The sequence below is a fragment of the Colobus angolensis genome, unplaced genomic scaffold (genome assembly GCF_000951035.1).
Source record: "Colobus angolensis palliatus isolate OR3802 unplaced genomic scaffold, Cang.pa_1.0 Scaffold33, whole genome shotgun sequence".
NCBI lineage: Eukaryota > Metazoa > Chordata > Mammalia > Primates > Cercopithecidae > Colobus > Colobus angolensis.
The window spans coordinates 3,494,104-3,519,520 of NW_012116599.1; the positions used below are offsets into that span (position 1 = coordinate 3,494,104).

The 25,417-nt window shown below is 44.0% G+C and overlaps 1 protein-coding gene across 2 annotated transcripts in view; it reads right to left on the reverse strand.

The window, feature by feature from the left end:
* SERPINE2 (serpin peptidase inhibitor, clade E (nexin, plasminogen activator inhibitor type 1), member 2) overlaps positions 1-25,404 on the reverse strand; it is a 65,258-nt gene extending 39,854 nt beyond the window's left edge. Inside the window, exons 1-2 of one of the 2 annotated variants that reach the window (XM_011951925.1) lie at positions 17,396-17,898; positions 16,492-16,627 (exon numbers count right to left, since the gene is read on the reverse strand). Coding sequence is in view for 1 of the 2 variants with exons in the window: in XM_011951924.1 (XP_011807314.1) it covers positions 25,088-25,101 (14 nt within the window). In the remaining variant the exon portion in view is untranslated. Of the gene's footprint in view, positions 1-16,491; positions 16,628-17,395; positions 17,899-25,087 lie in introns of those variants that run through there. The other variant, XM_011951924.1, reaches the window with a different exon arrangement.
* Positions 25,405-25,417: the final 13 nt, after the last annotated feature.

Here is a 25,417-nt window from a genome sequence, read left to right on the forward strand (position 1 = left end):
AGTAGCTGGGATAACAGGTGGGTGCCACCATGCCCGGCTAATTTTTGTATTTTTAGTAGAGATGGGGTTTCACCATATTGGCCAGGCTGGTCTTGAACTCCTGACCTCAAGTGATCCACCCACCTTGGCTTCCCAAAGAACTAGGATTATAGGCGTGAGTCACCTGACGTGGCCACTCCCTGGAATTTTCAAGTCAAGCCTTCTCTATTTGGGAGAAGAAGGAATGAAGCCAGTTACTTTTGTGCATCTTAGAAAGGAAAGGATATGGTACCGGTAATTGAAGCTTTGGCCTGTCAGCCCACCTTATCCAATTCGTCAACTCAGGTTCATCTAGCTCACCTTATCCAATTTGTCAACCCAGGTTCATCTACAGCCTGTTGAGAAGTTTGGCAGCTAGAGGTGGACATGCACATACCACGCTGAGCCTCTGGCAAGAAGCACTGGGGAAGGTGTGAACCCTAGGTTGAGTGACTGGGCAGTTGTTCCTCTGCAGGAATAGAGGAGCCCCAGCCTCCTGACGCAGTGCATCTCCTGAAACCCACAAAGCAGCAGTAGGGAACCATGGATGGCATTATCAGTCCTCCTCACCCACCGCCTGGTCACTCCTTACAGGCTGCCTTTTTCTTATTAAGCCAAAGCCAGCTCTATCATTCAGGTTCAGGAAACAGAACAGCCAGGCACTGAGAGAAAAACCTAAAACATTCACATATAACCTAAATTATTCTTACAACCACTGTTCTTACTCCCTGGGAGCTTTCTAAACCGGTTCTACTCAGTTACCTGCTTAGCTAGGCAAAACGGAGCCCAAACCCCTACTTCCCTGTCCCTCGTGAAAAGGGAGTAAGGCCCAGCTAGAGGGAAAGGAGAATCAGCAAGTGAACGCTGCATTAGGTCTCCAAACCACCCTGTGCAAATCACCCCAGAAAGGCCACCTGCAGGAGGGCCTGTTCTGTCCGCTGGGCGGCCCTCTTCTTCTCACAAGGGGAGTCCACGCCTTGTGGATAAACAGAGACGCCTTTTCTGGGCTGTGAGAACTCCGCTTTGGCAGTGTTCATGGAGGATGTCGGGTTTTATCAGGCAGGAACTCAGCAGCTCCTGCGTTCCTATTTCAGTGAGCCAGGCAGAAGGGCAAGGAAACCCACACCCAACAGCGTACAGAAGACTCAAGATTCCTGGGGCCCAAGTGCCCAAAAAAACCCACTTTGTTCCTTTGAAGTCAGGGTAGTATTTCCAAGGTTGCCGTGTAAACAAGTGTACCCTATTAAGTTGGTTTATCCCTTCATTTATCCTACAAATATTAATGAAGCACCGTGGTGCCAGGCCCTGTGCTGGGATGCTAGGGAGAGAACAGGCATGAAAAGGGGCTTGGCACCTGCCCTCCCACCTCTCAGAGTCTCAAGGCATAGTTCTCCACCTGGGTGACTCTGTCCCTCAGGGAGCATTTGTCAATATCTGAAGACTTTTTTTGGTTTTCACCACTGGGTGGGGGCCAGGGAGGGTGGTGCTATGGTATCTGGTAGGTGGGGGCCAGGGAGGGTGGTGCCATGGCATTTGGAGGGAAGAAGGCCAAGGATGCTGCCAAGCAGCACCCACAATGCACAGGGCAGCCGCCTGCAACAAAAAAATTACCCAGCGAAATGTCAGTAGTGCCAAGGTTGGGGAAGCCTGGTATAGAGGAGAAACAGACCTTAATCAAATCATCTTATTACTTAATTGATATTTACTTTCATTTTCACATATTTACTTTACAAATGCTCTGAACTTGAGGAGAGTGTGTAAGAATGGAAGCAGAGGCACATGTGGGCCAGGGTGAGAGGCAGTGGCCAGGGAAGCGCTCCCAGGAAGAGCCACGTGGGCGGACATCGGAGGATGGGCTGGATGTGACTGGACAAAGGGGTGGAGTGATGGGGGCAGGGAAGAGTGTCCCAGATAGAGGCTCTCAAGTGCAAACAAACCTTGTGTTGGGAGGTACCATGGATTATTCTGGAAATATTTTTCTTTTCATACCATCATCACCTTACAGCCTTTGCAAGACAAGGGTGACCCTGTGTCCATGACCCCAACAAATACGCAGCTCATCAAGACATACCGCAGAACCCAACCAGACAGAAGTTGGAAAAATCATTCACACTCCAGTGTCTATCCTGTTCCATGGCTCTCTTTCTCAACATCCAGCACTGCCCATGACAACAGGCAGGAATCAAAACTCTAATTTTTCTTAGAGTTGACATTAAGAGCCTGAGTTTCATAAAAGGAAAAACTGATAAACTATAAAACTGATCAATTGAACCTCATCAAAATGGAAAGTTTTACTCTGCAAAAGATCCCGCAAAGATGATGAAGAGACTAGGAGAAAATATTCTCCAATCACATATCTGTCAAGGGACTAGTATCTAGATTACATAGAAAACTCTTAAACCCCAACTATAAAAAAATCGGATTAGGAAATAAAAGACATGGACAGATAGTCCATTAAAGAGGATGTATAGATGGCAAATACGTCCATGAAAAGATGTTCAACATCATTAGCCATTGGGGAAATGCAAATTAAAACCACAATGAGATGTCACTACATGTCCAGATGAATGGCTAACACTAGTGACAACACCAGTTGCCGGTGAGGACGCAGAGAAACTGGATCACTCACACATTGCTGGTGGGAATATAAAATGGCACAGCCACTCTAGAAAACAGTTTGGTAGGTCAGGTGGCTTATGCCTGTAATCCCGTCACTTTGGGAGGCCAAGACAGGCGGATCACCTGAGCCGGAGGTCAGGAGTTCAAGACCAGCCTCACCAACATGGTGAAATCCCGTCTTTACTAAAAATACAAAAATTAGCCAGGTGTGGTGGCAGCTGCCTATAATCCCAGTTACTCAGGAAGCTGAAGCAGGAGAATCGCTTGAACCCGGGAGATGGAAGTTGCAGTGAGCCGAGGTTGCGCTATTGCACTCCAGCCTGGGTGACAAGAGTGAAACTCCATCTCAAAAAAAAAAATTGGTTTGGTAGTTTCTGTTTATTATTTATTTATTTTTAATGTAAGTTTGGCCATTTCTTACAAAACTAAACATGCACTTAACTGTATAATCCAGCAACCCTGGACATTTATTAGAGAGAAATGAAAATCATTCCACATGAAAACCTGTATACCAATGTTCTCAGCAACTTTATTTTCTAATAGCCCCAAAGTGGAAACAGCCCAGATGTTCTTCAGTGGGTGAATGGTTAAACAAACTGCGGTACATTCATACCACAGACTACTGCTCAGTAATAAAGAGAAATAAACTACTGATACACTGAACAACTTGGCTGGATTTCAAAGAATTATGCTGAATGGAAAAGCTTCAAACGGATGCATACTGTGTAATTCCATGTATATACCACTGTTGAAATAACAAAGGTGCAGAGATGGAGAACAGATCAGTAGTCACCAGAAGTTAAGAGAACAAGAGAGGGAAGGGGTGGGTGTGGCGGTAAAAGGGAGGCACGAGGGGTCCCTGTGGTGGAACCGTTCTGTATCTTGCCTGTGGTGGTACCCCATCCAAGTCCACACATGTGATAAAACTGCATAGAAGTAAATACATACACCCTAGTGAGTACATGTAAACCTGGAAATCTGAACAGGGTGGGTGGATTGTGTGATGTCAGTTTCCTGGTTGTGGTACTGTACTACAGTTATGCAAGACAATGCCTTTGCAGGAAACCAGGTAAAGGGTATATGGGAGCTCTCTGAATTACTATTTTTTTTACAACTGCATGTGAATATATATAACTATCTCAAAATAACAACCAAAAAAAGCCCTACTGTAAAATTTTAGTCAGCAAACAAATGCCAATGTACCTTAAGACAGATCTTTTTATTTCTTACTTTTCCCTGTACTGCAAATGTACAATTATGCAAAAATGTAATATTTTTGGTCCTTTTAAAAAGAATAGCTACAGTTTTAGTGTGCTTGCATAACTGTACATTTTCATAATTATTTGACTTATAACAGTATTAATTCTTATTCCATAAAAAATTAACAAAAGGATTTAGGACACTATACATGGTCCCTGCAGGTTCCTAAGACAAACTACCCAAGTTCAGATGTCACCTCCACTGCCAATTAACTGTATGACTTTTGACAAGTGCTTGCCTTCAATGTGCCTCAGCTCCTCCATCTGAAAATTGGTGTAATAGTAGTTCTTACTTTAAGAGTTGTTATGAGGATTTTAAAAAGTACTACATCTCAGGTTCTTAGGACAGTTCTTGAGGCCCCACTCAAAGCTGGCCTCTGCTGTTACCCCATTTACCACCATCATCATGAAGGCCTGGGGTCCTCTCTTTAGCCACTGAAGGTCTATGCTACAGTCTAGCTTAACATTTCCTCAAGTGCAAAATGTTCAAATATTATAATTTCTAAAAATCAAAACAAATGTTTAAAGCTGTCTTTAAGACTTTTGGTCTTTTTTCAATTTCCTTTATTTCTTTGCTATTAGAGGGAGTCAAGGATCTCTAGTATATGACTTTATCAGACTTTCACATCTGGTCACAGGTCCTCAGGGAAGGTGACTTGAGAGGCCTTGCCCTCCCCGGGGGAAGCAGCTCAGCCCTGTGACTCCATCAACAGCCCTGGTGATGGGCTCAAGAAATGATTGATGGTCACTGGCGACTGAGGAAATGGGCGTCAGGCTCTGGCGATTTTCCTTGTGTTCTTTCCAAGGCTGCCAACCTCATGAATAAGGAAGTGTTTTCATACCAGCCTGAAACTGAAATAGGGTGGGATTACATTAACATAATTTTTAAAGAAGTTTTAGTGCATCAAAGCCAGACCAGCGCTGCCTCAGTGGTCAACAGACTCCATGATAGAAGTCCAGAGTTTAGGCCAACTCTCATCACAGTTTTGTTTAGATGAATGAAATACCTCATATAGAAAATGCTTGATCATTGCTCAAAGAGATCATTTAGAAATAAATCCGAGCTCCGTTGGAAAGCCTATTACAATGGTAACTGGAAAGTGAGGTAATCCAGGAGGAAAATCTTCCATTTTTGCAAGCAGACTCTAAAACACAGTGCTTCTCCAAAAAAGGGTAGAAAGATATATAGAAGTCCCTTTATCATAGAAAACTACGATGAGAGGAAAAAGTATTCCCCACCCCAACCCTGCTGTTCTCCCAGGCTCCACATCTTCCTAAGCGACACCACCAACCATCCATCCAAGAACCTAAGCCAAAGTCTGGAAACTGTCCTTCATCCTTTCCCTTATCCCACAGAACCATCAACAAGCAAAAAGCTCTCTATCGTTTGAATGATCCACCCCTCTCCAGTTCCTCTATCCCCAGCCCAAGCCACCAGCATCTCCGGAGGAGGACACTGGTCTCCTAGACCCAACTCTCTGCCTGCACTGCCCCAGTGACTGCAAAACCTGAGTCAATCCCTCCGATGACTTCTCTACGCTCTTGAAGAAAATTCAGCACCCTCTCTCCATAGCCTCTGAGTCGGCCTGCCTGGTCTGGATTTGGCTTCCTTTTCCACAGACAGCAGGCCCCCCTCAACCACAGGAAATACATTCTAAGACCCTCAGTGGATGCCCAAAACCATGAAAAGTGTGGAATCCTATATACACTATGTTTTTTCCTGTTCATAAGTACCTATGATAAAGCTGAATTTATAAATTAGGCATAATAAGAGATGAACAACAATAAAATAGTATAATAATAAAAACATATTGTTATATATATTATACATACGGATAATATGCTGTAATAAAAGTTGTTGGAATGTGATCTCTCTCTGAAAACATCTTACTGTACTGCATGTACCAATTTTCAGACTGCAGGTAACTTAGGCCACCAATAAGGTGCGGACTACAGTGCTCTGTCATCCTTGCAGATCACAGAACATTCCTGGTTCTTCCCAGCCTCAGGCCTTCATGCCTATGTTCCCTCTGACTGGATCACTGTCATCTTCCCTTGTCTCTGTGCCTGTGAGCCCACTGGGGACCTTGTCCATCCTGTTCACCATGGCACCCCAGCCTCCAGCATGGCACATGGACATTGAAGTGCTCGATATATAATGGAGGTATTGAGGAAAAGGAAAGCTTTCAATGATCTGTTGATTGCCATCATGTATTAAGGTCAATTACAGTAGCCACCATCTTATAAGCAGGTATGGTCTCAAATATTTGGGGAAGTCTTTTTTTTTAAAAAAAAAAAAAGAATGCATACTTATTTCTAGAGCAAAGTTCCACAACCTTGTCACTCTTGACATGTGGGTCTAGATAATTATTCATTGTAGGGGGCTGTCCTGTGTATTGTAGAATGTTTAGCAGTATTCCTGGCCTTTACCCAAGACATGCTAATAGCACCCCACCCAGATGTGCCAAATGTCTGGAGACACTGACAAATGTCCTTGAGGGAAACAGGAAGGATCATCCCTGGTTGGGAACCACTATTACAGAGGAAGGTTAGTAATTGGTGGTTAGCATTTTAATTCTGCCTTCAAAATGCCTAGTTAACCCATACTTTGTCTGAATCACCCAAGTAACGATCCATTTTAATATGGTATCACTTAACTGCCATTTACAACGTCATTTTAGTGGGAGCATGCATTCCAAATCCCTAGCGATATTTATGAACCACCATGGAAAGGTTGAATTGTCTATCCTGAGAGTCTCAGCTTAGCCTTCTGCATCAGTATTCTAGGTGACATCTGAAGTGAAATGGTACGAAGAATGGAGGGGAAGGTAGAGGAGTCAGAAGAGAGTTGGGGGATGGATGGGTCTTTTCATATCTGGTCTGACCGTTCATTTGTGTTTGGCATATAAAAACAGAATAGAAACAAGACAACACCTTCGTGTTTTGGGTCCTTCTGGAAAGCACCATCCCATATATTTCCATGGTGGGGCAAAACCCAGGAATGAAATGTGAAAGACTAAGACTCAACACTGATCTCACTCCCTGTTTGCCTCTCTTCAATTAATATAACATGCTGCTGAGCTTGGAACACCTCTTCAGGAATGCAAAATGATTTCCTAGTTTTACCTGCCACACTGCAACAATATTTTAAATTATTGGCTAAACTGCAAATGCCCCACGAGTCATTTAAATAAATCTCACATGTATGAAATAGTCAATTGTGTTCTCTGAGCAATTCCCAGCTGTAAAAATAGAGCCACACCGAACATAATTTTTTCTGCAGCTAATTGAAAATACTGCACATATAATGTATGATTTAAAGCACCCAGGAGGAATTTTGATTTGCATTCCCTATTTTAAATGTACAATCAAATGCTGTCTTAAAGTGCTCCACACATTTAATTCAATATTGCTTGCCTGGAGCCCCAACCACTCCTAAATTTTAGCACTATGAATGGATGTTCGAAGGTTTTTAATGCTCCAAGTGACTTTTTAAAACAATGGCTTTAACAGAGCTGCTTTTCCTGAGAAAGCAAACACTCCTAGACATGACTGGTTCAAACCTCTATGGCCCAGAGAAAAATTTCCAAAATAGCAATAAGATGCCTGCCAGGAAAGAGAGACCATGGATAAGGACTTCCTTCATTCAGGAGTCAAACCTGTGGTCTCGTAAGTGCTCATAGCTGTTGCCCTGGTGTTAGAAATGCCCTCGACATTCATCTGTGGAGGTGAAGAAAGAAAGGGTGCCCAGAAGCTTGGGATCTGGGAAAAAGGGGTGCCACAAGATGTATGATCATCTTCCATTTCTAACAGAGCTTGAGAGGTTGCACAAACAGTTCATATGCTCTCCTAGTCAACGAAACAGTGATTCAGGGCCTACGTCAAGAGGGAAGCGCAAGAGTAGAAGCTTCAAAGATGAAGGGAAGACAGAGTCCGACCTTAAGAGCCTGCAGACTAACAGATAACAGAAGTCCTTAAGGACTAAGAAAAGAGGTAGAAAGTGACACGTTGAGTTTCAGTCAAACGAGGAAGTTGGCTATTTGCTTTTACTTGACATGAAACAACACTATCAGTTTATGTGTGTCCCACCACAGGGTAAATTAGTAAGAGGAGGTGAAAATCAGAAGAGCAGCCATACCTCTCTCTCCCTACCGGGAAGGATAAGACAGTGACCCACAGTGGCAGCACCTAACAAACCATAACCAAAGATTAAAAGTATCCACATTTAAAGTTAATGCTGGGTGCAGTGACTCACACCTGTAATCCCAACTTTAAGAGGCCAAGGCAGGTGGATCACTTGAGGTCAGGAGTTCGAGGCCAGCCTGGCCAACATGGCAAAACCCAGTCTCTACTAAAAATACAAAAATTAGCTGGGTGTGGTGGCTGACATCTGTAGTACCAGCTACTCAGGAGGCTGAGGTGGGAGAATCACTTGAACCCAGGAGGCAGAGGTTGCAGTGAACTGAGATCACACCACTGTGCTCCAACCTGGGTGATAGAGTGAGACCCTATCTCAAAAAAAAAAAAAAAAAAAATTAAAGTTAAATGACATAATGAACACCAGACATGTATTTATTCAACAAATGAAAGTACTAGTCATAACTTAGTGTTCTTCCTTAGATAACCCTTGACTTTTATTTCACAAATTAAGAAACAGATAGGAAATAATGAAAGGACTCAGAAATTATCTATTTCAATCACCTGTCACCAGAGGCTATTCTCTTACATTATCTGACATTACAAAATTTGTCCTTTAGACACTCCCAGTATCTGGAAATGAAGGGCCCTAGTATGTGGAACTTTGCTGAACCACTAAATCTCTTGTGCTGACTGACTAGGAAATTCCCTACAGGCCACACAGAACTAAAACAAATGGTTTTAGCTCTCTGACATGGGCCATTAACTTGCTTTCACATGGTACTTACCAACGGATATGGCTTGGCTGTGTCCCCACTCAAAATCTTGTCTTGAATTATAATCTCCATAATCCCCACATGCCAAGGGCAGGACCTGGTAGGAGGTGACTGGATCACGGGGGCGGTTTCCCCCATGCTGTTCTCCTGATAATGAGTGAATCTCATGAGATCTGATCATTTTATAAGTGTCTAGCATTTCCCCTGCTGGCACTCACTCCGTCCTGTCACCCTGTGAAGAAGGTGCCTGCTTCTCCTTTGCCTTCCACCATGATTGTAAGTCTCCTGAGGCCCCCCCAAGCCCTGCAGAACTATGAGTCAATTAAACCTCTTTCCTTAATAAATGACCCAGTCTCAGATATTTCCTTATAGAAAGGTGAGAACAGACTAATACACCAATCAATCCTCCTATAACAAGTGGGCTTCCCATGAAGATTTTGTTAAGGTGGGGAAAGTCCTTATTGGTCAAGGACCCTCTTGTTATTTATCTGTCTCTTGTGAGTCTGGTAATTGTTAGTCAGTCTCTCTGACCGGCAATGACCCTGGGTATCCTGACAAACTCCAAGTTGTCTTCTCTGCTTCATGCTGGGGATCTCCCTCAGCGATGCCATCTAAGCAGCCAGTGTCTCTGACACCATACAAATAAAATGCAGCACCATTTGGTGATCCAGCCTATGTTTATTCTTATCCCTTTGGCAACAGACACTATTTACTTACTATCTTTCCCAGGGCAATAGAGGGAAGGCAGGAAAGTACTGAGCTTGTATTCTAGAACCTGAGGAGGAAGCAAGGGAGAGGAAGAGCTCAGTGTAGCTAAATCAGCTTCCTAACACACTTAGTCTACAGGTAGGTTCATTTAAGCAGTTCAGAAACTTTTAAAAAGGTTCAGAAGAAATAAAACACAGAACATCTTTCCTAACCTCCCTCCAAATATATCAAAGGTGTCATATTAAAATACATGGATTCCAGCAGTACACGTGGAATAAATATTTTCCATCTTTTATTAGGTGACTAAAGGGCTACTTTGAGATATGTTTTAGCACCCACAAAAGTAATCCTGTGACACTGGGTAGACATTCTTTCCTTTTTCAGTGTTCCATTCTGGCTCTTGTAATCAAGGTGGGTTTCTTATACCAAGTCTCTCTACCCAGGCCTGCTGTAAGAAACCCATACAGCTTTGGTCCATCCATATCCTTCAGTGTAACTTTTTAGCATGAATTACATGAAAAGCAGTGACCCAGAAAGAGTCCCAACTGGGTACAAGAGGTGGGTGGTCCCTAGTTCCCACATTTTGACTTCTTGGGAAAAATTATACGAGCCATTTTCCAAAATATAGTAAGTAAATAAAAATATATGTATCTATAGGCACAGGATGTTGAAATACTTCTAAAGCAGGAAAAGGGAATGAGGGATGGCGAAGATATGAGAAGACAACTTCCACTTTAAGAAAGGTTCCTGTGCTTTTATCTCCAACTCTTTGCTCCTTTTGCTTTCTTCCTTCAGTACAAAGAGTTTGCAAAGAAAATCTCAAAAATTTTTTTTGAAAAGGTGATCACTGTCCCCCTCTTCCTGCCAAGCAAGCACCTATCAAACGAAAAAAGTTCTTCAAAGCTCAGAAACCATGTTAAGTGATGGGAAACACGGTTCCGAACCTGGGCTTTAGTCACCCAGCTACTGAGCTTCCTCCTATAACCTGACTCCATTTCCTTTGCTACAGTTGATGCTAACTCCTTGTGAAGGAATTTAAGGGCCAGGGGACATTAGCTATTTCCGAGAATAAACCTATGCCCATTTAACACTACTGTGGAACAGGCCTATTGTCTAGTCCTGGGCTTGCCTGCAATGGATAAGTCATGTACCTGATCTGTGACTCAGTTTCCTCATCTATAAGATCAGTGACAAGCCTCCTTCCCCTCCCTGAACTTCAGAGAGCTGCTATGAGGATCTCATGAAATGCAATGCTGAAGAACAAGTCAGTAACTCTTACGTACCACAGAACTTTTCTTCACAAGACCAGCCTGCTGCCCCACTGCCCAACATCCAAAGCTAAGGTAGGAGAACAAGAACTTCTAGAATTAAAAGTCAATGACAATGGAAGTTCTCCTTCTCAGTTTTATCTAACCTCTAGTATAAGAAACTGCACCAATGAATCTTTAGGGATGAAGGGGGCTGAGCTTCTTTTTGTCATGAAGTTGCATTGTATAGGGGAGAACATCTCCCCAGTTACTCATAGCCAATTATGGAGACAACGATCCCCAACAATGGGGCTGGTGAGTAGCTGCACAGAAGATGGGAGAGGAAACTTTCATGAAGCCCCTACTATGTGCACAGCTCTGTGAACACATCATCTCACAGACTCTTACACACAGAGATGCAGAGAGGTTGGGGAACCTGCCCACATCACGTAGAAAAAAAGAGCACATGGGGGTGCCCACCACCAAGAGACTGGCACTGCCAGGGGCTTATCCCAGGGACAGGTCACCTGCCTCCCCCCTGCCCAATCCCCTGGGTCTCTTTTCATTCCCTCAGTCAGACTGCAGGATTGGCACTAACCCCATTCCCCAGCTTTTACCTCTCTTTTTCCTCCCAGATGCAGAAGTATGTTTCCAGCACATCTGACCAATTTCTCCCACGTTGTAAGAGTGAGGCTTCCCTCCTCCAGCATTAATTCTTTATTTCTTTGATTAGCTTCTAATTCCCATGTGTGCTAGGATATAGGGCATCCCCCAGACAAGACAGCCCTCTTCTTTTCCCAATGAGAAAATCCCTACCCCCTACAAGTTTTGGTCAATCTGCCTGAATAAACTTTATGACTCACACACGAAATCATACACACTATGAGTCAGAAATAGTACTTTTCATTCCATGTCCACCTTCCATGAAGCAATTTAGCTCACAGTCTTCCCAGGTAGTGTCCACACGCCTGTCCTCAATTTTTGAGTTGTCTAACCGTTCTTCTAAGTACAGCACCTTCTTACCTTCCAAGTTGCCTATGATACAGCACTTTTCAAAACGATGTGCGACAATGCCACTGAAACACCTACCCTAGGCCATCAGAAGCCCTTCAGAGGGCATCAAGAAAGTTGCCCTCGGGCCGGGTGCGGTGGCTCAAGCCTGTAATCCCAGCACTTTGGGAGGCCGAGACGGGCGGATCACGAGGTCAGGAGATCGAGACCATCCTGGCTAACACGGTGAAACCCCGTCTCTACTAAAAAATACAAAAAACTAGCCGGGCGAGGTGGCGGGCGCCTGTAGTCCCAGCTACTGGGGAGGCTGAGGCAGGAGAATGGCGTAAACCCGGGAGGCGGAGCTTGTAGTGAGCTGAGATCCGGCCACTGCACTCCAGCCTAGGCCACAGCGAGACTCTGTCTCAAAAAAAAAAAAAAAAAAAAAAAAAAAGAAAGTTGCCCTCAGAGGTAAAAACACATTCATGATCTGCACAGCGTACGAGTGATGGTGTTACTTTTAAAGTGACCTTTAATGGTCTTAACAAAATTTCAAATGACAGAGGGCAGCTAGCTCCTCAGGAAACCCATTTCCTCTTCTTGCCAACCACAGAACTGGGCTACATTTCCTAGCCTTCAAGGTAGATGGGTGTGACCATAAGGCTGAACTGTACTTAATGAAATAGGAGTAGAAGTGACACATTCTACTCCCAGGCCTGGCCTATCAAAAGCTCCCATATGAAGTCCTCGGTGATCTTTCTGCTTCCACCAGCTCAATGCTGACCAGTACAGTGACCTTAGCAAGTGTCTGCTAAATAAAGTAGAACCACAAACAGGAAGAGGCTGGGTTGCCAAATCACCAGGTTTCACATAAACATGCCCACTTTGGGCTTTATACAAGTGGAAAATAATCTTCCCTCATGTTTGAGTCACGGTACGTATTTGGGTTTATTTGTTATAACAACTAGCACTATATTAACTAATACAATGTTCAGTATCTGGCAACTCTGAAGTTATAACCTCAGGAACAAGTACTAAATCTGCATTCAATTTCTCTGCTTCTCTTTTTAAAACTTAACCCCTTTTCATGAAGCAATCTTGATAAGCATTCATTATATGCATTGATTGAGAGCATTTCAGGGGAATGTGCCTTCCCCATCTGTTCTCAGTCATTCTGTCATGGATCTCATCTATCTAGCTTTTTTTTTGTGAACTCTAATGATTTCGTAAGGACCCTACTAGAGAGCAACTCCCTTTTTGCAGAACAATTTTGAGGAAATTTTTTGCTTCATGTTCAGGCACACAGTTTTCAAGCTGGGACACTCATTTTCATAGAGAAAATTCTGTATTTCAGTGCCTTTTCATGATGCACTCAGAAATTGCTCAGGTACCATTTTCAGCTTATGTGCCTGGCCCAGAAGGGATCAGGTCTTAACGCAGGCTTGTGTATTCCCATGTCTTGCTGTCATATTTAATGTTTCATACCTTTCCAAAGTTGTCCATTAAAACTTCTGTCTTCCCTTTAAGGGAATTAATCTCTCCTCTGTGAAGGAGTTACCTGTTTTTCTTTGGCCATAAAGAGCACATGAGAGACTAAACAGCCAACTCTCAGCTGATAGAAATCAATAAATACCAATTCTACAAAGTTTCGGGCAAAAAGGATTTTGTGGAGAGTCAAGTAAAAGAAAAAATGAGGACTGTTGTGCCCAGGAGGGCTATCTAGACACTGGTGTTTATCAGCTATGTGCCAACATTTCCCTCTGCAGAGAGATTTACCTCTGGCACAAAGTAGTGTCTGACACTTAAGACACTTCTCTGCATGAAGGGCTTGGCATTAGCACTACTGAGCCCCCCTGTTGGCTGTCTGAAAGCTGGGCGTTACTCCCCTAATCTCACATAGGAGGACACCTACCACTCACCCAGATTCCTCAGCTACAGAACCATTTTGGGCTACTAGCCTCTCACACGGTGAGGCAATGCACAGAAAGCACTTTCCTGACCTATGGCTCGCACAGGCATCAGGGACTGCTCCAGTCTTCAGGGTCACAGACTGCTCTCCTGACATCCTGTCCTAACTGAGAGGGAGGGGAGGGGACTTCCATGCAGCCTTCCCCAACAATTCAGTCCACACTGACCACTGCCAGCTTGACCTCCCAAACATGTCACTAGTATCAACTCATTTTGGCAGCTGATTATTGATCCAGTGCAGGACTTAGGGAGAAGGTGGGAGTGGTAGAAGTGGCTGGCTGTGGTGGAGGAATATTTTATCACCATGGTACATGATGATAATAAAAAGCAAATCATCTGAGGTAATTTCATTATTGCTTTCAGATCTTCCATAGACAATGCACCCTGATTGCCTCCCCCTCCCTCACACCATATGCCACTGTTCTAGATGATCTCCAATTGTTATTCGGTATCATAGATGTGCCCTTTCTACCTAAATAGATAAATCCCTCAAAGATTGGCCTGTTTTGCAGATAATTCTGTGTCCCTCTAAGCACCTATTACAGAGTAAGTGCTCAAAAACTAGCTCTTCAGCTGCACACCACCCAAATACAACAGCATGCTGCCTTCAACTTCCTTCATGTCCTGTGTGGGGTGTACACATTAAGAACAAGTCTTGTGGAATCTCTTTTACCCTCTGGAATGAATCTTCCTCGAGAACATAGGAGTGAATACAGAAAAGACACAATAGAGAAAAAGAGCATGAATCAGCCATGGGGCTCTAGGATCGGTTCGTAAGAGCCACCAAGTTATGGGGGCTGCTAAGGGCTAATCAAGGGTGAGTGGCAGGTGATGGCAGTTCTGTCATCAAACTGTACCCAGACTTGACATCTGGAGAGGTAACAGGTGACAGGAGTCAGAGACGTGAATTCTCAACCTGCCACAGTCCTGACTTTGCCAAGTGACTTGAGTCACTGTATTTCCTACTTCCCTGCTTGTTAATTGGGGACACTATGATCTTTTTCTGCAAGGAGGGTAATATCCTCATCATTCTCTATTCTCTAGCCACGGAAATAAAGCACAGAGAGGGAAGTATTTTGCCTAAGGACACACACTACTAAGTGTGGACCTGGGGTTTGAAACCAAGTTTATTTGACCTCTATCAACTCATCCTCTGCCCAGCAATGCTCTGACCTTCAATCTGTGGGGCCGTGTATCATTGCTCAGCCACATGGCTTAGCCTCAATCATTACTAAAGATAGTGTTTCAGGATCCAAAGTCTCCACCGCAGAGAGACACAGACCTGGAGTCTATACCCCATCAGTGGGAATCGGAGCAGGGTGTTCTACACATCTGAATCTCATTTTTCTCGCCTATAAACTAGGAATTATTTCTACCTTACAAGGGTTGTTAGGACTCAACAGGATCATGTATAAAATATACCTAATAGTACTTGACACACTCATGATGCATAATTTTCCACTTCCCTCTCCCCTTTGAAGCACTTTTTGGGCTCCTCTACGCCAGGTTTGGTGGAAGGAGCCCAAAAGAATAAGATACCCCACTTGGAGGTTCCTAACATGTCAGAGAAAACACATGCAGAAACAGAACACAAGGTAGAGAGTAGAACATAAGCATAATTTTGCCACTGTACATGTAAAAAATGTACTTATCCCACTCATTGAAATTTTAGGCTAAAAAGTGACATATGCATTGGAAAAACTATGTCTTCATACTTTCCACTATGCTAAATTAATTCAAATTACTATGATCAGCACTTTGATATTCATGATTTACCACCTTGCTGCACAAGAACAGGTTTATTAGGAATACTGTGGCATCCTTAGCCAATCCTCCAAATTGTTATTTTAACATGTCATTAAGAAACTAGCACAGGTTTGGCATAAGATAATAGGAGTCTTTTAGCATATAAATTTCAAAGAGAAAAATCCACACCTTTAGACAGAAAGCTCTCCCTTACAATTAAGTCATCACACAGACTCTTCCTGGCATCCCCCAATCTCACTGTTAGAGCAACAATTCAGGTGCTGGCATATACTCAGACTGCTGTATGAAGTCCAAAGTGGTTAACTGCCAGAAAAATCCTTAAAAAAATCCTATCAATGGAAGCAGAAAACACATTTCTTATCTGGGAATGCTTGCTAAGGTTAATCCAACATTCTTAGAACTCTTTTGCATATTGATGGAATCAAATTGCAATTAAATGACCATCATCATGTGCTTTAAAAATATTCACCACGTTTAAAATAGTTATTTCTTGGTATTTGGACATCACTAGACACAGTAGAATGATTTGTTCACAGTCAGAAAAACAAGAATGAAAAGAGAAGCCTCTGGATGCTATCCTTGCAGAGACCTAAATATTAAACCAAATAGATTATTTTTCCTACTGCATAGATATTTTTTGTTTTGTTTTATTTTGAGACAGAGCCTCCCTCTGTTACCCAGGCTGGAGTGCAGTGGCACAATTCCGCTTACTGCAACTTCTGCCTCCTGGGTTCAAGTGATTCTCATGCCTCAGCCTCCCAAGTAGCTGGGATTACAGGCGTGTATCACCATGCTCAGCTAATTTTTTGTATTTTTACTACAGACAGGGTTTCACTATGTTCAGGCTGTTTTTGAATTCCCCGTCTCAAGTGATCTGCCCACCTCAGCCTCCCAAACTGCTGGGATTACAGGTGTGAGCCAGGACGCCCGGCCCGGCATAGACATTTATTCGTTATTCACAACTATCCTAATGGAAAAAAGCAGCCAGCATGACAGGGCTACCTGCAACGTGCTCCCTGGAAGATCTCTTGGTAACACAGCTGTTTACATCTCACAAATGCAAGGGTGGAGTCAGAAGGAGGTTATTTCATGCAACAGCCTTCCTTTGCCTCATGGCTAACGCACAAGAGCCTGCAGCCTGCAGGCAGGACAGATGACCAGGTGATCATTGGGGAGTACTGCCCACTGAGAGTGCTCCAGGAAAGGGGTCTGGAAACAAAGCATGCAAAGACACAGAGCAAGTCTCTCATTCATCAGGTCAAATACACAAGGAAGACATGAGTCTCGGAGAAGTGCTCACCTGTACTTGTGTGACAAATATTACCCAGTGTCACAACCACAGCCAACCTGTGTCCCGAAAGTCAGCTCCATTCCTGCCACTGTGCTTAGCGCCTAAGATATACTCTTCACTTCATCCTCACAACACTTAAGGGGTGGCCCTTAAGCCTAAACACCTCACTAACCCAACTCACGGATGGGCTTGGAGATGTTTAGAAATTTGGCTTTGGCTCATGGCCTCCAAAATCTAGCCTCTAGATTCAAACCAAAGCCCGCTGGCCTCCAAATCCTCCACACTCTTAATTACTATACTGTGGAGGAAGAGGAGGAAACAGGTATTTTAAAATGACAAATTTTGAAATAAAGGTAACTATAAACCTTAGAAAAAGAAGTTAAATCCCAAACGGAATTCAATTAGGCATCTTTGAAAAGTCATGGCACACTTGTTCTATGGTTCTGCTGAGTTTCATCCAGCTCAGCTTCAGTTATTCACTTGGACTCTGTGTAAATCTCTCTACCTTCTCAATCCAAAGGTCAGTACTAATTTTAGATTTCGGTCCCAGAAAAAAACAAGTGTCTAAGGAAGGAACTAGGGGGCCAAAGGCATAAAACCATGATTCAAACCTACCACAGAGATACCAGCCTCTTTCTGTCTCATGTCTTTTGGTTGTGATACTAGGGATATTATGCAGCATGGCGAGCAGGTAGTCTTGAAAGGAGGAGTGTGCTTTGACACGAATTTCTTTTCAAGAAGGTATAAACATTGATGGGATGTAAATCTTTGAAAATCCATGGTAGCAGCTCACAGTTCACACATCTACACACCCGGGTCCAGGCTCCAGCACTGACACATAAAGGCTGTGCGACCCTACATATATACACGGTGCGCGACCCTGGCATACAGGCTGTGTGATCCCCACACACTGTGTGACTGTGGACCCTGTATCTCTGCCACACCCTTCCTTCCCAACTACATGAGTGGGAAAGATATCAGCATCTAGCCGAGAGGCAGGCACGAGGCTCTAGGAGACCACACAGAGACTCTGCTGGGTGGGAAAATGAAAGAAAGGCAGCTGGGGAACGCCAGGCGGCAGGGTCCTCTCCACACTCCCTTTCCTCCTAACCAAAGATCGACCATGCGACTCGGAATTCAGCCAATCACAGGACCTCACTCCTCTGCCCTCAGCCATTGGTACAGGGAAGGGCATGTGACCATGTGACTTAGCATCAGCCATTCATAGGACCTCACTTCTCCGTCCACAGCCATTGGTACAGGTAAGAGCATTTGACCATGTGACTCAGCATCAACCAATCATAGGACCTCACCCCTCTTCCCACAGCCATTGGTACAGGGAAGGGCATGTGACCATGTGACTTAGCATCAGCCAATTATGGGACCTCACTCCTCTGTCCACAGCCATTGGTACAGGGAAGAGCATTTGACCATGTGACTTAGCATCAGACAATCATAGGACCTCACTTCTCTTCCCACTGCCATTGGTACAGGAAAGAGCATTTGACCATGTGACTTAGCATCAGCCAATCATAGGACCTCATTCCTCTGCCCAGTCATTGGTACAGAGAAGAGCATGTGACTGAAACTGAGCCAATCAGAATTCCTCCCTAGGATTCTGCCCCCCCTTCCACCCCCCCCCCCCCCGGAACTGGCAGAAAAGCCCCTTTCTTCCTGTCTCAAGAGGCTGTAGGGAGGTAAGCCTGGAGTTACCTACAGTCATGGTCCCGGAGAGGACAACCACAATCAGCAGACAGAAGCAGAGATGAGAGGCAAGGAGAGAGAGAAGAAAGCCTCCAAGTCCTCAGTCTTTGGTTCCAGCCAACTTCAGGGCCAGAGTCACCTCTCCCATGCTTGAGAGTGGGCACTGTCAGCCAACAGCTCCACCTTGTTTCCAAGTTATTTTGATTTGGGTTTGTGCTCTTGTAAGCAAAAGATAATGCAATAGTTAATAGTTTCTATAATCTTAACAGTGAACAAATCCTCAGTAAGAATAACTTCTTGAGTGAATTTCTTATTTAAAAACTGAAGAAATAAATTGTAGTAGACGAAGCAAACACTGCCTTTATTTACATAGCACTTTCACGAAAGGAAGAAAGAAACATCCGTTTTCATTTGTAGTCACCTTATTCATTTCCGAGTGGGCTTTGTATTTGGCATTAAACTCTTTCACATACCCACATCCACCTTCAAGATGTGGCCCATAAAAACTTTAGGATAAAAACAAGTGGTTATTTTTTCTATAGCTATATTTGCTGGCACTACATGGAGGGCGAAAGTTGGGGTAGGGGTAAGAGAAGGCACTTATGCTATTTTTGGTATGCTCTCAAGAGAAGTTCCCCAGGTTACCAGAGTTCTAACTAGGGGTTGGGGGTGGGGCATGGTTTACAAAAACAAAGTGCGTTTACCAAGATTTGCAGCCCTAACAGGAAATCCTTTCTGACTCTTGATGGGATTTTTTTCTTTTATATTAAAGTCTCCTCGTATTATTCTTCAAAGAATTAAATAAGAAAAATGGAAAGGCACAATGGATGTAAATTCCAATTCTCAAATGATCTTCTGAAGCAAAGGATAATGTCTTAGGTCAAACTGTGGCAAAAGCCTGGGTGTTCCTGATCTAATCTTGAACTAGGGTGCCCACCCCAACCTTTGGAGGAATCCCAGGACATGTTTGTCAAAACATATGAGTGGAATTACAAATAGAGGATTGCCTGGGCTCAGTGGCCATCCTCATGCACAGAAAGCATCCCAGAAGGGATGCCGACTTTCCTGGACTGGGCTTACATCCAGACCTAGAAATCTAACAACAGAATAAAGACAAGACTCACTGACTGTAGAAATAGACTTGGCCTGTTGGATGGGAGGTGGTATTTCTCAAAAGAGAAATAAAATCGTACTAATCGTTCAGTATTCTTAAATTGGGAACTTGGAGACAAGAGATAACCTAAAGAGGTAGTTTATTGCATTTGACTCCATTCTGTACCTAAGGGTATTTTTAAAAAACCCAACATTGGTTTTCAGATTAGGCATGCAATCTACTCATGAGGAAAGATGGTTTGAAAAGAGAAGATGGGCACATTTATGTGTGGAGAACAGGTTGACAAGATTCAAGTATATAGGACATAATTTATTTAAAAATTATAAATGCTCTAAGGAATACAAACTAAATCTTCACTTTGGCCCATGATGCTCTTTCTGAATACTAATGCTGAATGATTTTATAGGCTTAAAAAAGTGAGAGACAAGAACTTTAAGGTATATAAGCACAGGATAATGCGTTTATGAAAAAAATTTATCTAGACTTGACATTTATGAGAAAGCCACATCAAAAGGAAAGGGAGCCAATAATTTATAGGTTTTAAAAATAAGACACCTTTGAGATCATTTATTTCAACATACCCAATATATAGACAAGGAAATTGAGTTCTAGATGGTAACCTACACACTCTATTGGTGGTGCGGCCCATATCCTCTCCCAGCCTGCTCTTTCTACCTAATTTGATTGAAGATATCAGCCAAAAAAAAAAAAAAAAAAGTCACCAAGAGGTCACATATCACCATCACCAAGGTTAATAGAAATAAACCAAAATATATCCTCCTACCCTGTAAAACCATGAAATGCAGAGTGCAACCCAGCCAACAGACCTCAAGGAGGGCAGAACCATGCCAAAGGAAGGTTCAGATGAGGATAACTGAAGTGAACACAGGCAGAGAAGTGCTTCTGTATTAGACTTCTGCTTTTCTCTTAGTAATGTTTTATCTCAAAAGACAAGGTTAATCAAAAATTTAAAATGTCTGAGGATGTATATTAAATTTGCTAGTACCAAAATGAGGGTTGGCGATCTGGCAGGGAGAGCTCCCCTTTGAGTCTGGAATACAAACACTCTTCCATAAAGCATGCAGTAAACTTACAAAAAATATGAATATGGTTTAGTTCAGACATCTGGTAATTGCCTTTGAGCCACACACCGCTGCTGGTGCAAATAAAACTAAAACACAGGCACATCTTTCTGGAGCTGAGAGTCTACTGGATAAGGCATGTTGCTACAACACAAAACTGCCATCATTGAGGTAGGCCCGGGGAGGGGTGTACACTGCTCATGTGCCACAGAGGGTTGGGGTGGTGACTGCCAGCAAGGCCTTTTTGAACTTGAGTCTTGAAAAGAAGAAATCAGCCAGACAATGAACAGAGGAGAAAGGGAATTCCAGGCAGAGGTACAGAAGGAACAAAGGCAGAAAAGCACTGGGCAGTACCAGTGGAGTTTACAGGAGGTGTGGTTTTGCCAGAAAAGAATGTTTCAGGCAGAGGGCAAGGCAGGGAGATGGGAAGGGAGTGAAGAAAGCTTTGACCCTGTTGGGTCATTACAAATGGCCAGCAGCCTGGTGAGCCCATGGAGCACTGTGGAAAGTTCCCTGGCTGCATGCTGACAGGAACTGAGTTCTGGGTCAGGACTCGACTCTAAGGCATCTAAATGACCTTGGGAACACACTGGATGACTCTGGGTACCACATGTAAAACAAGGCTCCCCATGTTCCAAGGGTTGGGGACTCCCTGGGATGGCCTGTGCCGCCATATTTACAGACTCCCCACTGCTGTTTGGGATGTAGAATCGACCCTGCCCTATCTCCACTCAGGGGGGCTGCAAGGAAGTGGGGCAGTAGTCAGGTTTGTAGAAATGGTTTGTAAACAGTAGGGACTGCCATCAACACTAGAACTCTGTATTAATTGCCCTGCAGAAGCTCAAAAGCATCTTCAGAAACTCAGGTACAACACTGTATAAAGATAGCAGAGAGCTCATCTTTTAATCTGAGATACTCAACTTGTGATATGACACGGCCACTTCTTTAGAGTCAGGGGTTTAAGCTCAGGCAAGACAGAGCCATTGAATTTTATTAGGAGCGACCCAAGAAGACTTGGATTTGGGGCAGCAGGAGGAAAGTCACACCAGCAATAACATGGAAGAGAGTTAGAAGGGATGCAACAGGAGGTGCACGACACTATGCAGTAAGCACTAGGCATTCCCAGGCCGTCGATGGTCATCTCAGCCTAGGGTCTCTAGCTCTGAAGCCCATGGGAGTCAGAACACTACTATAAGCAAGGGTCACAGGTCCAGGGGAACCAGAAAGCAACTGACCTCCAGTGTAGACAGGCACTGGAAAGCCAGCAGCAGCTGAGTGTTGCCACATGGAAATGTAAGCATCCTATTCCAGGTTTTTTTTTTTTTTTTTTTTTTGAGACAGAGTCTCACTCTGTCACCCAGGCTGGAGTACAGTGGCGCCATCTCAGCTCACTGCAACCTCTGCCTCCTGGGTTCAAGTGATTCTCCTGCCTCAGCCTCCAAAGTAGCTGGAGTTACAGGCGCATACCACCATGCCCAGCTAATTTTTGTATTTTTAGTAGAGACGTGGTTTCACCATGTTGACCAGGCTGGTCTTGAACTCCTGACCTCAAGTGATCCGCCTGCTTCAGCCTCCCACAGCGCTGGGATTACAGGTGTGAACCACTGCGCTCTGCCTATTCCAGGTCTTCTAGCTTTTAAGAGAAGCTATACATCCAAGTGGCATCTCCAGATGTCTAAATACTAACTCAAGTTTTATATACTTTGTTCAGGCCAACAACACTGCTGCCTACTGCTAGAAGTGGCACACCGGCCACCATTTTGCCACTTTTGGACTCTAAAGCAAGGCAAGGCCAGTGTGACTAGAGCGGACCTTTGTGGAATTTCACAGCATAGAGAAGCAACAGGATCTGGTGACGGCCTGGATGTGGGCAGTGCAGGAACCCAGCATCACTGTGGGGCTCCTGCTCCAACACCTCCATGAATGGTGGCGCCACTGCCAAAAAAAAAACGGACAAATCTTGGCTAATGATGAAGCAAATATGGGGTGGGTGGTGAAAACTAAAATCAATTTTGGATTTACTGTGGGGTGTTTTTTTGGTCTAAAGGGCATGGGTAAGCGCACCAGACTGCAGGTAACTGATTGGAACACAGGAGCATGCTCACTTCATATTGGTGACAGTTGAAGCTGTGGGAACATGGTTCACCCAAATACACAGGGCACAAGAGGGATGACAGTGAACCCTGGGTAACCTCAAGAGGTAGCAGAGATGCCAGGGAGGAAGAAGGAAAACCAGAAGGTGGCAACCAGGGGTGAAAAAAAAAAAAAAAACCATCGGAAAGGAATGGAAGAACCTCATCAAATGCCACGGAGAAGCCTAGTGGGGTATCCATAAGATTGCTTGTTCAGACGAGAACACATGGACACAGAGAGGGAAATATCACACACCAGGGCCTATGGCCGGGGCTGGGGGGAGGGTTGGGAAGGGATAACATTAGAAGAAATACCTAACGTGACAGGTTGATGGGTGCAGCAAACCACCATGGCACATGTATACCTATGTAACAAACCTGCACGTTCTGCACATGTACCCCAGAGCTTAAAGTATAATAATGAAAAAAAAATAAAAAAGATTGCTTGTTCAGGAAGTCATGGGCCTTGAACTTTGAGGAGACTCTGGCCAGCTTGCAAATTGCTGAACGGGAAGGGGAGACCAGTTTAAGAAGCCTGGAGAGATGTGGTGCTCATTACAGGTGAGCTGAGGATGCAGGGACAAGGGAGGTTAAGGCATTCTTAAAATACTACTAAAAAAGAAAAAAGCTCATAGGGAGAGACTGAAGATTAAAGTAAGAAAAGGGAGTAACATTCACAAGGAGAGAGAGGCATTGGGAGTTGCGATTCAGGACACAGCTGGAGACATTAGTCACTGCCCCAAGGATGTCATCGCTCTAAATTTCTCTAAGTTCTCAGTCTAACTTGATTTTTCTTTCTACCCTATTCATTTATCATACATTTACAATATATTGTGTTTGCTTTTAGTTGGTTTTCTCCCACAAGAATGACAGTTTCAAGCGAGCAAGGATCTGCTCTATTTACCACCTATGAGTATCCAGCAAAGTACCCAGACATAGTAGAAGCTTAAGAAGATTTATTGGATGACTGGGTAAACACAGAAAAGGCTGTACAGGGGAGATGGGGGAGGACGTGAGGAGACCCTTATGACCTCTGTTTTCTTGGTAGAATGGGCTACAAAGTCATCTGCCAAACCGGCAGGAGGAAAAGGATTGGAGATCGATGCATGGAAGATTACAGTGGGAGTCCGGTTTGCAACCCAGAAGGAAAGAGCTTGCGGGATGGGGGCACTAAGAGTTTTCAGAAGTTGAGCATCTCAGAGAGGGCAAGACTTGGAGGTACTTAGAGGACTTAGTAGCTGGAGTACATGGAAGACACTGGATTTGAGACAGTCAAGGAAGTGCACATCTAGAGCATCCCCCGCATGGACTTTAGGTCTAGAGGTGGAGAAATAATAGCCCAAGAACCAAAGTCCCCATGCAACGGGAAAGGAACTGGCTGGAAGAGGACAGCAAGGCGGAGATGCACCCAGTGACGTGGCCAGGTCATCACCTCATTTCCAACTCTACCACCTCAAACAATCTCTCACTGGTATTTAATCACCCTTGTGTGGAAGTGAAAATTAGTTTCTTTTGGAGACAGTAATTTTCAAATTAAACTAATATGAAGTTCATGGGACACAGAAATTTTCTGCATAGATTCATTTTTGTTTTAGAATAAAACACGATGACATTTTCATGACCTTCAGTAATTGCCCTGCATGGTACAATATTTTCAAACATTACTTTAACAAAGAATCAAAATTTGGGGGTTAAAAGAAACCTTAGCTTACTTAGGTTAGTACCTTCTTTTGCATAGCCAAAATTTTTTCTATTGAAATACTGCAAATAGCAAACAGTTACTGATTTAGACCTTCAGATAGTGTTGAAACTGCCTTCAATTTTTGAAGTGTGGTTTAGGATATATAAATTAGCAATGCAGACATTTCTTCCAGTTATCTGTGCTCAAGTTCTGATATAAAATCTTCAAAGCACACAATTATCACATATATTGTTCCACAACAGTTCAGATAAGGAAACGGCTTCTTGGCTTGAAAGAGGAAGTCTCACACCTTCGAACACCTTTTTATGCTGATGCTAAATATAAGAACGTCTCCTGCAAAGTAGTCAAAGCAAGACAGCAGCATTCGAGATTTCTCCAGACACACACACACACACACACACAAAGAATGTGTTTCGTTCATTAAAACACTAAATCCTTCAATAGCATCTTCCATAATACCTGAAGGTGGAGTTCTATCTTATGTAATAGAAGCCTTCCTTCGCCGCTCAGTTTGTGGACACATTAAATGCCTAACTCCTTCCAGAATTTCTGAGTACCGTACTTTCACTTTACCTGCAGTCACTCATCCGCCTCGCAACTCCTGTTTCTACAGATGATGAAAATAGCAAAGACCTGCTCGCTCGGGTTAAACCGGCTGCCAGAGGCCAAGTTAAAGGCTTTCCCCACACCACGCGTCACCTCCCCCTGCACAGGCAGAGGTAACAAGTAAGAGTGCGCCAGTCTCTCCCCATCCGGCGGCGCGCAGCCTAAGTCCGGGGTAGGGGGACGCCGGCAAGCAGCTGGAAACCTCAGGTTCAGGGTCAGGGTCGGCTTGGATGGGCGGGCAGGAGCCACGCCGGCCCCCGGGGCTCCCCACTGCGGGTACCTCTGGACGCCACTCCG